Source organism: Pagrus pagrus (genome assembly GCF_965226575.1).
Source record: "Pagrus pagrus genome assembly, chromosome: 14".
In the NCBI taxonomy this organism is placed as follows: Eukaryota; Metazoa; Chordata; class Actinopteri; order Spariformes; family Sparidae; genus Pagrus; species Pagrus pagrus.
The window spans coordinates 342,105-355,634 of record NC_140198.1 but is presented as its reverse complement, the minus strand read 5'-3'; the positions used below and the strand labels follow the sequence as shown (position 1 = coordinate 355,634).

Below are 13,530 nucleotides of genomic sequence, written 5' to 3'. Positions count from 1 at the left end.
ATAAACAGATGATTGACAGGTTGACTTTGCATTAATTTAATGTGCTTCACTTTGTGGGACATGTCTTTGTTGGTGGAGACAGTGGGACATGTCTTTGTTATTGGAGACAATAGGACATGTCTTTGTTGGTGGAGACAGTGGGACATGTCTTTGCTATTGGAGACAATAGGACATGTCTTTGTTGGTGGAGACAGTGGGACATGTCTTTGTTGGTGGAGACAGTGGGACATGTCTTTGTTATTGGAGACAGTGGGACATGTCTTTGTTGGTGGAGACAATGGGACATGTCTTTGTTGGTGGAGACAGTGGTACATGTCTTTGTTATTGGAGACAATAGGACATGTCTTTGTTGGTGGAGACAATGGGACATGTCTTTGTTGGTGGAGACAGTGGGACATGTCTTTGTTATTGGAGACAGTGGGACATGTCTTTGTTGGTGGAGACAATGGGACATGTCTTTGTTATTGGAGACAATAGGACATGTCTTTGTTGGTGGAGACAGTGGGACATGTCTTTGTTGGTGGAGACAGTGGTACATGTCTTTGTTATTGGAGACAGTGGGACATGTCTTTGTTGGTGGAGACAGTGGTACATGTCTTTGTTATTGGAGACAGTGGGACATGTCTTTGTTGGTGGAGACAGTGGTACATGTCTTTGTTATTGGAGACAGTGGGACATGTCTTTGTTGGTGGAGACAGTGGTACATGTCTTTGTTATTGGAGACAGTGGGACATGTCTTTGTTGGTGGAGACAATGGGACATGTCTTTGTTGGTGGAGACAGTGGTACATGTCTTTGTTATTGGAGACAGTGGGACATGTCTTTGTTGGTGGAGACAGTGGTACATGTCTTTGTTATTGGAGACAGTGGGACATGTGTGTCCTCTACAGAGCTGCTCAGACGTGATGCATCTCTTCAGCTTCATTTCTCTCTGACTGTCTCATCTCATCTGATGCAACTGAAACTGGACTTTTATTCATCGTCTGTTCTGTTCTGTTCTGTTCTGGCAGTTAGACACAAGATCACATGTCTGCTGGAGGACAAACAACATAACAAAATAAGAAAGAAACGGTGAGTGGACAGTCCAGTTTGTCTCTCTGAAGCTCTGAACACTGAACCATTACTGATCCATAACTGAACCATAACTGATCCATCACCGAACCATCACCGAACCAACACCGAACCATCTTTGATCCATAACTGATCCATAACTGAACCAACAACGTCAGCTGTGACGTCACAGTCTGAGGAATGAGTGATCTCATGTCACCTGGACAGAAACATTTCTGAGTGTCAGGCTCATATTTTTGTCCTGTTGGACTTTATGATCTGCAGAGTTCTGTTGGATTCCTGTTGGACCAAACAGATGTACTGTGGGAAGTTTCTGCCTGCCGCCCTCTTCTTATATTTCGATTTTACGATGTTAAAATGATAAATGTCAGAATAGTTGTTTTTTGATAAATATTCCTGATTATTAAGAAACGAGAGACGCTTCCTTCAGGACGTCTGATGCCTCAGTGTTCAGGGCTGATCACTCACACCTGTAGACGGGCAGAACAACAGTTTGTGTCACAGGGGAAACAGTTTCCACTCTGCTGTGAGCACAGCTCCTCTGTGTTGACTTCATTAATGCTCTGTTGTTGCTCTTAGAACTAATTGTTTTTGCAATTAGAGTGTGTGGTGGAAATACTGCAGTGACAGAGGCCCTCAGTGAGACACAATTAACACCACGCTGCTGTGATCCATTACACCAGGACGCACTCGTCAGGGACGTGGAGGACACAGAGGTGGAGTTAAAGGTTTGGTGTGATGAAAACAAGCAGAAACACATTTAGTCTCTAACAGAAAAGACTCTGAAGACACTTAAGACACTGAAGACTCTGAAGAGACACTGAAGACTCTGAAGACACTGAAGACACTGAAGAGACACTGAAGACTCTGAAGAGTCTGAAGACACTGAAGACACTGAAGACACTGAAGAGACACTGAAGACTCTGAAGAGTCTGAAGACACTGAAGACTCTGAAGAGACACTGAAGACTCTGAAGACACTGAAGACACTGAAGAGACACTGAAGACTCTGAAGAGTCTGAAGACACTGAAGACACTGAAGACTGAAGACACAGAAGACTCTGAAGACTCTGAAGACTCTGAAGAGTCTGAAGACACTGAAGACACTGAAGAGACACAGAAGACTCTGAAGACTCTGAAGACTCTGAAGAGTCTGAAGACACTGAAGACTGAAGACACTGAAGACTCTGAAGAGACACTGAAGACTCTGAAGACTCTGAAGACTCTGAAGAGTCTGAAGACACTGAAGACACTGAAGACTGAAGACACTGAAGACTCTGAAGAGACACTGAAGACTCTGAAGACTCTGAAGACTGTGAAGAGTCTGAAGAGACACTGAAGACTGAAGACACTGAAGACTCTGAAGAGACACTGAAGACTCTGAAGAGACACTGAAGACTCTGAAGACTCTGAAGACTGTGAAGAGTCTGAAGAGACACTGAAGACTGAAGACACTGAAGACTCTGAAGAGACACTGAAGAGTCTGAAGACTCTGAAGACTCTGAAGAGACACTGAAGACTCTGAAGAGACACTGAAGACTGAAGACACTGAAGACTCTGAAGAGACACTGAAGACTCTGAAGACTCTGAGCTCTGCTGCAGGATTAAAAAGCGCTCTGAGACAGACTGATTGCTGGGAGGCTTCAGATTGAACGTTGGTTCACGGCTTCTTCTTCTTCAACACATGAGAGACGTGTTTAAACTCTGAACCTTCGTTAACAATATTAATAATCAACCTGTGGGCACAATGACACGTTCAAACTATGTTTAAACTCGTTTAAATATAAACGTGCAGGTGACACTCTGGTCCTTCACATGATCCACCTGTAGTCACATGATGTGTGTTCTCCTCTGTGTGCTGCACAGCACTTTGGATCAGCTGTGTTGTCATGGAAACACAAATATACATGTGGTTAACATTGTAGTTTGGTTGGGTTAAGGATAACACTGAGTCGGGTTAACAAAGTATATTAAGGTTGCTTTACGTTGCATTGTGTTGCATTGTGTTACATTGTGTTACGTTGCATTGCGCGTCAGTAAAATAAATTACGTCTGTCCATTTATGGACTTTTTAAAAATTTCAGCAGTTCACATGGCAGCACAATAAATATAAGTCACACAATCATCGGGTGAAAAACAGCAGACGTGTAACAAGAAGGAGACAGAAAGTCAAAGAAAGGTTCTCTGGGTAAACTCTGTTTTATAAGAGAAGCCACTCCGCTGATCTGACAGCAGCATATTATGAGCCATGAGGATGATAGTTGTGTGTTTGCTGTGTCTTATATTGTTGCACTGTAACTCCACCCACTCTTTATGCTACGTCACCTGACATGTTTATGTGGTTTTTGAACACATCTGCTTTCCATAGAACATAATATTATGAACTAGCTTATCACCTGCACATAAAAATGGACTTTGACTCGTTCTGCACACAATTTAAAAGTCTAAAGTTGTTTTATCTGTACGCACGTTAAAGCGACATGCGTGCAGCCTACGAGATCAGCTAACGGAGTTGGATGTGGATCTGAATGAACCCGTTGCTGTCCTTCAGCTCCTACACCCACAACATTTAGTCCATCAGCTCAACGTTTACCTCAGGTACAGTCTGAGTACACAGGACTACAGGGTCCAGGTCACTACAGGGTCCAGGTCACTACAGGATCCAGGTCACTACAGGGTCCAGGTCACTACAGGGTCCAGGTCACTACAGGATCCAGGTCACTACAGGATCCAGGTCACTACAGGGTCCAGGTCACTACAGGGTCCAGGTCACTACAGGATCCAGGTCACTACAGGGTCCAGGTCACTACAGGGTCCAGGTCACTACAGGATCCAGGTCACTACAGGGTCCAGGTCACTACAGGGTCCAGGTCACTACAGGGTCCAGGTCACTACAGGATCCAGGTCACTACAGGGTCCAGGTCACTACAGGGTCCAGGTCACTACACTACACTACATGAGGACACACAGCATGAAACTGTACTTCAGCAGTTATACAACAGAAATCAGACGTGTTAAACAACAATGTGAACAACCAGGTGGACGAGAGACGACCAGCGCAGTAGATGAGAGAAGAAGAGTGAGAACTTTATTTATTGATTATTAATCTATAATAACCGTCCTGTTCACGTGTAGAAAACATGTCAGTCCACTTTAATCTCACCGTGCTGCTGTAACCTGAGTGTGTGTGTTTGTCACAGCAGGTTATAATCTTTTTTATGTTTATGTATTATGTATTATGCATTATGCATTTTATGTCTTTATGACGTGCAGTATGAGTGATTATCTGTATTTTTACATCTTATTTTATAGTGGAAGGAAATGTCATGTATGTACCGGATTTAATAAACTGTCTTTAATTTATTTGTATTTTTCTCTTTTTTATGATTTATTTGTCTACAGTTCTGCTAAAACATGTGAATATAAAGAACATATAAACGTATTATCTGATCTAATGTTGATGATCTAATGATGTTAAATTGAGTTAGAAAAAGATTTTTTCAAAGTTGAATGAAAGGTCAAAGTGTGAGCTGTGAAACCCCTCGTCTGCCTCCACCCTGATGGAAACACCTTTACATGAGTCATGCACCGCTCCAGAGAACAACATCTCCCATGATGCCCCGCTCCGCTGCAGACCCGCCCCCTCCGTTTGAATGGCAGGTTGTTTGTTTGAGGGCGACCAGCTGCTAACTATTCCAGTCTGAGAGCAAACATGGGGAAGAAGAGCGCTGCTCTGCTCTGCAGCTAACACTCCGACAAGCTACGGCAAGCTGGAGGGACTACCACGTCCGCTTAGCCTTCAAAATAAAAGCATGGTAAAAAAAAAACCGATTCATTGAGCACACTTTAATCTGGCTTCAAATAGGATTGTAGAAATACTTCAGTCCTAGTCCCACTCTACCAGCCCATTTCAGAGAGCCCAATTATTACTTACTTCTAGGGTAGCTGTTTAACTACATTTTAAGCAAGTTTAAATTAAATTAGGAAATTCTTTCAATGAAATGAAAGAAACCTGGAAATCAACAACTAAGTAATATTTTGTTTTTAATTAGTCTGTTCGTTAATTTTGTATTTAATATCAGGAAAATGCTGAAAATTTATCAAATCAGTTTTCTAAAGACCAGGGTGACATTTAACAATTGGTTGTTTCTTCCCGTCACAATAACATACAGGTAATTCTCTGGCAATAAATGAAGGATACTTAAGTTTTAAAAGTACAGGTAAAAGTACATTACACATATATTAACATATATGTACAGGCTATACTGCTTTTCCTCGCTGATTATCTGATTAATATTCAGGGTGTTTTCTGCATACATTTATCATCTTGCTGCTTTAATTGGCTCTAATGCAGCATTTAATCTGCAAAGTAACTCGTAACTAATGTTTACAAATAAAAGTAGTGGAGTAAAAAGTAAAGAGTACAAGTAAAAATAGTAGTGCAGTGGAAGTTTAAAGTAGCAGAAAGTGGAAATAATCAAGTAAAGTACAAGTACCTCCAAAGTGAAGACTAGAAAAGTGTAATCTAGACTACTTAGTTACATTCCTTTACTATTAGCGACATCTAGCATGGCTCATGTCATTGGTTTGGTTCATTAAAACAAACTGAAGTGTAAAAATGAGTTTCCTGTTTAATGGCCTGAGCGTTCCCTGAAGTGTCGTCCTCAGTTAGCTGCTTATAAAGATATTTTTTAAGAAGACTGATACTTAGTGACTTTGATTCATATTAATTAAAAACAATGTGGTTCAAACTTGGGCCAGCTGACGTCACAGCCCAGGACACCTCAGTGTTTTTAATCGTTTTGATTGTGTAACAGTCAGACTGACAACACGTCTGGTTCCGTGTGTGTTTTAAAGACAGCTCTGAACATGAGCGGCTCAAACTCTGGCGTGCTAACGTTGCACGCTCCTAGCTAGCTTTGTGGCAGAGCGTTTTATTTTGAAAAGCCGGGCAGAAGTGTGCTCGGTTCCGTTGCAGTTCTGACAGCAGCTCGGTGCTGAGCAGCAGCAGCTCGGTGCTCAGCTCTGTCTCTTTATTCCAGCCTGCCTCGCTCTGTGTTTCTCCGTGAACCGCCTGCAGCCGCCCGGACGGTCCCGGACGGTCCGTGTGTTCATCCGTGCACGTTATGTGACAGAGTTCGGCCCGCGGACGGTTCCGTCGTCGCTTCAGATGAGAAGACGTAAAAGATGGAGCTTCATATTTTAGAGCACAGCCTGAAAGTGGCGAGTATAGAGAAGGACGGGATCCAGGTCTGCACGCACGGATTAATCAAACTCGCGTTCCTGGCCTCCAAGACCCGGTACGAACTTCACACACACGCGCACGCACACGCACACGCATATGTGTTTACTGCGGGGTGACGTTACAGCAAAGTAACGCCGGAGGCTGCATGTAACGTTACAGTGTGTGTGTGTGTGTGTGTGTGTGTGTGTGTGTGTGTGCGCGCGCGCGCGCATGCATGTGTGTGTGTGTGTGTGTGTGTGTGTGTGTGTGTGTTTTCAGGCCTGTCCTTCTCTGGTGTCATTTTGGATCTTTGTGCCATCTGTAGCTGGGCCGAGGCCAGCGGCTCTGTGTGTGCGTGTGCGTGTTTCCTGAGGATATTCAATCTGAGAAAACTTTAATTAAACAGCCTGACAGTGACGTCACTACAGGCCTGTACACTGTCATTATGATGACGTTATAACCACCACTGTATGTTAATGTTGGCTGAGTTCAATAGTTCACTGACTCTGTGTGTGTGTGTGTGTGTGTGTGTGTGCTGATCATCTGAACTGTGTAGAAGTAACTGATTACCTGATGTACTTCAGATTACTCTCTGAATGTTACTTTAACTCAGGCTGCTCGCTTCATTTAAATATTATCTCAGTATGACCAAGTGTAATATCCAAGTACTGTAGTATAGTAGTACTGTACTATAGTAGTACTGTAGTGGTACTGTAGTTTAGTAGTACTGTAGTAGTACTGTAGTATAGTAGTATTGTAGTGTAGTAGTACTGTAGTATAGTGGTACTGTAGTATAGTAGTACTGTTGTATAGTAGTACTGTAGTGGTACTATAGTATAGTAGTACTGTAGTAGTACTGTAGTATAGTAGTACTGTTGTATAGTGGTACTGTAGTATAGTGGTACTATAGTATAGTAGTACTGTAGTGGTATATACACACACATATACATATATATATATATATATATATATATATATATATATATATATATATACATATAAATATACATACACACACACACATACATATATATAAATATATATATATATACACATATAAATATTAGGGCCGGGACTTTAACGCGTTAATTAAGATTAATTAATTACACAAAAATGAACGCGTTAAAAAAATTAACGCATTTTAATCGCACTTATATTTGCACCGCGGAACATTTCTCACTGGGTGAGTTTCAGGCGTACCGATTATACTGGAGCACAATTATTTAAGAGTTAAAAAGCCGCCGACACTTGGGGTGCGTCTCAGCTCGGGTCAGTAAAATTAACAGGCTGAGTGACAATCACGTGAAACTGAGGCGGACTCATTCATGCTTGCCTCTGATTATACTGATAACAGCCTACCTATTAGCTTCCAATGTAGACGCGCGACATGCACGCTCACAACCCAAAGCGGCGTGTAGCCGCGTGCATTCGGTGCGACAGCGACGCCGTTTTTTAGGGAACCGTGCACGTCCGCGGCGCACAGCTCCACGGACGTGCACGGTTCCCTACATTGCTGTGTCAGGCAGGTGTTTCCCACGGAGCTCTGCCCCGTTTCAAAGGTGAAGGAAGCCCTAAGTGGAAAGACGTCGCCTCCGCGATGTAGAATGTGTTTTATAGAAGAGAAACACACATTTCAGGAGCTGACTTGTATCATCAGAACAGACACATGTAAACAGAAAGCTGAAAATCACTGGACATGTCTGTTGGGATTATACAAATCAACAGTGTAAAGTGGAGCTGTCAAGATGTATGCAGTAGTTAATTATTGCATATCCTACTGTACCTATCACTCCTATTGTTTCTGATGTACAGGTGCATGAGAATGTCATGGGAGAGTTTATTAAGGCCTATGTCACTAATTCAATTCAAAAAGTGAAACTAATACATTATATATATGCCCATTACACACCGAATGAAACATCCCATGTCTTTATTTATTCAGTTTATTTTAATAGTAATAATTATGGCTAACATTCAATGAAGACCTAAAATTCAGTATCTCCAAAAATGTAAATATTACAAAGGAACATTTTTTTTTTCTTTATTTTTTTTTTATTCAGTCATTATTCAATGGTATACTAAAACCTATAGGCAAAAATTGCTTCTCACTGTTCTCAGGTCAAATATTTATATGCGATTAAAAATGCGATTAATTTCTATTAATTAATTACAAAGCCTCTAATTAATTAGATTAATTTTTTTATTCGAGTCCCGGCCCTAATAAATATATACACATATAAATATATATACATATAAATATACATACACACACACATATATTTATATATATATATCAAAAAATGAGTTTATGGGCCACAGGGGGATTTTTCACTGCAATACTGCGAGTGACCAGCAGGCAGATAAGAGGCTAAGCGGTGCTGTCCTGTTTATTTACATCTGTATGTTGTCATCACTTTGACCTCCTGTTTGATTATAAAGATACTTAAAGTGCAATTATATAAAGTCAGTGTTGATTAACGTGACCTTTCAAGTGTAATCAAATAGTCTCTTAATTCTCATCACATCATCGAGTTTGTTTTTAAAGAAGCTTTTAACATTTCATGTCATCAGGACATAATCACAGATCCAGTGATTTCCCACCTAGAGCTTAGATCAGGCGCAAAAAATCAAGCCCGACCCTACCTGAGCCCGTGCACGTTGTGTCCGAGCCCAGCCCGGCCCGACACATTAACTGTAATTATGAGCCCAAGCCCGATTTAAACCCGACAATTTTTTAATACGTGGTGTAACAGTCAGAGTTATTCAATGTAGCGCCACTAGGTGGCGCCTCCTTTTGTTTAGTGGGTAATGTAACCTGTACGATGAAGAAGAGCAGGTGTACTTCCGCTCCCCGTGAGACAGGATACTGCCGACAGAGCGAAGACTCCACATTTTATTTTGTCTTTATTTAGTAAAGTGTACCGCAGAGACCTGGCATGGTGTGGTCCGTATTATGAATAAAAGTGCCGTGCAGAAACCCCCACATGTTGCCTGCCGTCTCTTGAGTAAGCAGAGCTACCCGCACTAAAGTGGACCATCACCTTCCCCTTCACCAGCCCACGTTACAGTGGGCTGTTATAACTGACGCTCTCCACTACAACTCCCAGTTGTTTGAACTACAGAAGTCTGTTTACAATTATCTTAATGAATAATGCAACAAGGACGAAGCATGTGCACTGTGTTGTTCTTTATTCAGAACGGAATGGATCGCAAATGAAAAAAGTAATGATTAAAAAAAAAAAAAAAACACACACACAAATGCTTGATCAAGGGCCCGGCCCAGCCTGGCCCGGCCCGAGGATAGTGGCAGGAAATTTCAAATCCGGGCTCGGGCTTGGGCAGAGAATCTAAACTCCACTCCCAGCGTTCCCCTCCACCGTCTGCACTGTCAACTGGTTTGTTCTGCAGGTGAAGATATCCTCACAGCTGCTTCAGGTATACTCAGGTCCAGTCAGAGCTTCAGGTATCACTCAGGTCCAGTCAGAGAGCTTCAGGTATCACTCAGGTCCAGTCAGAGAGCTTCAGGTATACTCAGGTCCAGTCAGAGCTTCAGGTATCACTCAGGTCCAGTCAGAGAGCTTCAGGTATCACTCAGGTCCAGTCAAAGCTTCAGGTATCACTCAGGTCCAGTCAGAGAGCTTCAGGTATCACTCAGGTCCAGTCAAAGCTTCAGGTATACTCAGGTCCAGTCAGAGAGCTTCAGGTATCACTCAGGTCCAGTCAAAGCTTCAGGTATACTCAGGTCCAGTCAGAGCTTCAGGTATCACTCAGGTCCAGTCAGAGAGCTTCAGGTATCACTCAGGTCCAGTCAGAGAGCTTCAGGTATCACTCAGGTCCAGTCAAAGCTTCAGGTATACTCAGGTCCAGTCAGAGCTTCAGGTATCACCCAGGTTCAGTCAGAGAGCTTCAGGTATACTCAGGTCCAGTCAGAGAGAGTCAGGTATCACTCAGGTCCAGTCAGAGCTTCAGGTATCACTCAGGTCCAGTCAAAGCTTCAGGTATACTCAGGTCCAGTCAGAGAGCTTCAGATATCACTCAGGTCCAGTCAGAGCTTCAGGTATCACTCAGGTCCAGTCAGAGAGCTTCAGGTATACTCAGGTCCAGTCAGAGAGAGTCAGGTATCACTCAGGTCCAGTCAGAGCTTCAGGTATCACTCAGGTCCAGTCAAAGCTTCAGGTATACTCAGGTCCAGTCAGAGAGCTTCAGATATCACTCAGGTCCAGTCAGAGCTTCAGGTATCACTCAGGTCCAGTCAAAGCTTCAGGTATCACTCAGGTCCAGTCAGAGAGCTTCAGGTATCACTCAGGTCCAGTCAGAGCTTCAGGTATCACTCAGGTCCAGTCAGAGAGCTTTAGGTATACTCAGGTCCAGTCAGAGCTTCAGGTATCACTCAGGTCCAGTCAGAGCTTCAGGTATCACTCAGGTCCAGTCAGAGAGCTTCAGGTATACTCAGGTCCAGTCAGAGCTTTAGGTATCACTCAGGTCCAGTCAGAGCTTCAGGTATCACTCAGGTCCAGTCAGAGAGCTTCAGGTATCACTCAGGTCCAGTCAGAGAGCTTCAGGTATACTCAGGTCCAGTCAGAGAGCTTCAGGTATCACTCAGGTCCAGTCAGAGAGAGTCAGGTATACTCAGGTCCAGTCAGAGAGCTTCAGGTATCACTCAGGTCCAGTCAGAGAGCTTCAGGTATCACTCAGGTCCAGTCAGAGAGCTTCAGGTATCACTCAGGTCCAGTCAGAGAGCTTCAGGTATCACTCAGGTCCAGTCAGAGAGCTTCAGGTATACTCAGGTCCAGTCAGAGCTTCAGGTATCACTCAGGTCCAGTCAGAGAGCTTCAGGTATCACTCAGGTCCAGTCAGAGCTTCAGGTATCACTCAGGTCCAGTCAAAGCTTCAGGTATCACTCAGGTCCAGTCAGAGAGCTTCAGGTATACTCAGGTCCAGTCAGAGAGCTTCAGGTATCACTCAGGTCCAGTCAAAGCTTCAGGTATCACTCAGGTCCAGTCAGAGAAGCTGCACAGCTGCATGTCATCACATCACACTAACATCAGTTTAACATTGTGCTCACAGTTCACCATTCATCTTTAAATGTGATTTTTCACTGCCTGTCCTTGTGTCTTCTGACAGTTTGTCCTGACATTTTATAAAACAAACAACTTGACAATCAGTCCAGGAAATAAAGAACAGATTGATGGACAGAGACAGTAATGATGAGCTGCAGCTGATCAATGATTCAGATGAATATAAACAGACTAAACTGTCCTCTGATGACTCAGATCAACAACTGTGAGAGAAACATTCAGTAACATTTCCTCAGGGTCAGTCCGACAATATCTGTTGTGTGTCTGTTTGTGATGGTTCACAGTTTAAAGTGATTGAACCTGATATAACCTGCAGTCTCATTAGAGCCTCCCTGACAAGTTTCCTGCAGACGCACAGAATGTGAGTCATGACTGTTGATCCGTCTCACAGTCCAGTCAGTCATGATGCCAGGATCATTAGAGGAGGATGAGTATCTTAATATCCTCCACAGTCACACAGCTCCTTTAATCCTCAGTAAAACTGATAGTTGAGTCACTTGTTGTTTTCACACCTCTCAGATAAATCTGACGTGTGAGCTTCATCCAGTCAACACGTCATTATCAGTACTGTTGTTGTTCAGTCCCGTTGTTGTTCAGTCCTGTTGTTCAGTCCTGTTGTTAAGTCCTGTTGTTGTTCAGTCCTGTTGTTGTTCAGGCCTGTTGTTGTTCAGGCCTGTTGTTGTTCAGTCCTGTTGTTGTTCAGGCCTGTTGTTGTTCAGTCCCGTTGTTGTTCAGTCCTGTTGTTGTTCAGTCCTGTAGTTCAGTCCTGGGGGGTATTCCAGAAAGGAGGTTCAACAGACTCTGAGTCTAACTCTGAGCTGACTCACCTTGTGAAGTGAAACTCTGAGTTTTCAGTCCCAGAACAGCTGATCTGAGTCAGGTAAGTCGACTTTGAGTATGTTAACTCTGAGTTGAGCTCGTGCCTGACGACTAGTAAAAAGCCATCATCAATGGAGCTCTGATACTGTGATTCACCATGGCAACAGGGGAGAAAACAGGAAGCAGACATTTTCTGGGGAAAAAAAGTAACACGGCTGCGGCTGTAATAAAAATCACTGACAGAGTTTTAGATGCGGTCGTCTTTTCATTTTGAATTTAACGTCACTTTCTTTTCTATTAGCCTTTGAGGAAGTGGTTGAATGTTGTTCAATGTTTTATTTTATTTTAGACTATTTTATTTAATTTAAATCGGCTGAAAATGAAATATAAAAACAGTCTCACGATGGCTCCTCACTTTGGTTTTATTTCAAATATTAAACAAAGTAAAAGTTTATTCAGTGGATATTTTAACTTGTAGTAGCTTTTACCACCAACAGATGCTGTTTAACACACATCTGTGTCCTAACATCCTGCTGAGCAGATGAACATGAAGTGGTGGTCACCTCCACCTCCACCACGTCCGCCAGAGGCAGAGGAGCTGGTCCTGAGTCAGCTCGCTGGGTGACCAGAGGCAGAGGAGCTGGTCCTGAGTCAGCCCGCTGGGTGACCAGAGGCTGAGGGCGTCACTCACCCCCAGGACCCAACATTAGAGGCAGACACACACTTACTATCTACAGATTGGACTAGAAGTCATTTAGTCTTATACTCAATGCGGCGGCAAACTAGAAACACGGACTTTGAAATTACGTTGTTGGAAAAAATACAATAGGCTATACTGATGGTTACCTTTGTAGCTATCTGTGTTCCCAGCAACTAACAACCACCCCAACCCCTCCTGCTGGGCCTCTGCTATACAACAACTGGTAGTGTCTTTGACAACATATGAGGAAAAAAATACCGTGAAGTGGCTGTCCGACCGACTCTTCGTCACATTTCTGCCTGAAAAACAGCGTCTGTCCCAAGTAAAAAACTTTAACTCACCAAGTGTTTGTCGCGGTGATTCAGCCCTCCCGACCGAGACTTAGTGAACTTTACCCCAGAAAACAGCCTCCCTCCCCGCGAGTGAGAGAGTCAGACAGCGTCCTGTTGACTGATGGCGATTATGTAATTATGTAATTTAGAGAAAAACGTAACTTGAGTGAGTGCCAGTCAGCAGGGCCGCGTTGAATGCTTTGGGGGAGGGACTGAATCGTGCATGTGCGTCTCTTTCAGAAAATCTCTCGGCTTACTGTACAACGAAAAATGCCAAATAAATCGTTTCAATACGATTATATTAGTTT

At 43.1% G+C, this 13,530-nt stretch overlaps 1 protein-coding gene and 1 long non-coding RNA gene across 3 annotated transcripts in view; one reads left to right on the top strand and one right to left on the bottom strand.

The window, feature by feature from the left end:
* The window catches only part of LOC311269730, a 129,551-nt gene that overhangs the window by 100,417 nt on the left and 15,604 nt on the right, over window positions 1–13,530 (bottom strand). The window lies entirely within an intron of this gene.
* The window catches only part of castor2 (cytosolic arginine sensor for mTORC1 subunit 2), a 20,352-nt gene continuing 12,790 nt past the window's right edge, over window positions 5,969–13,530 (top strand). Inside the window, exon 1 of the mRNA XM_084374072.1 lies at window positions 5,969–6,369. Coding sequence (XP_084230198.1) covers window positions 6,257–6,369 — 113 coding nt within the window. The 5' untranslated portion in view covers window positions 5,969–6,256. The remainder of the gene's footprint in view (window positions 6,370–13,530) is intronic.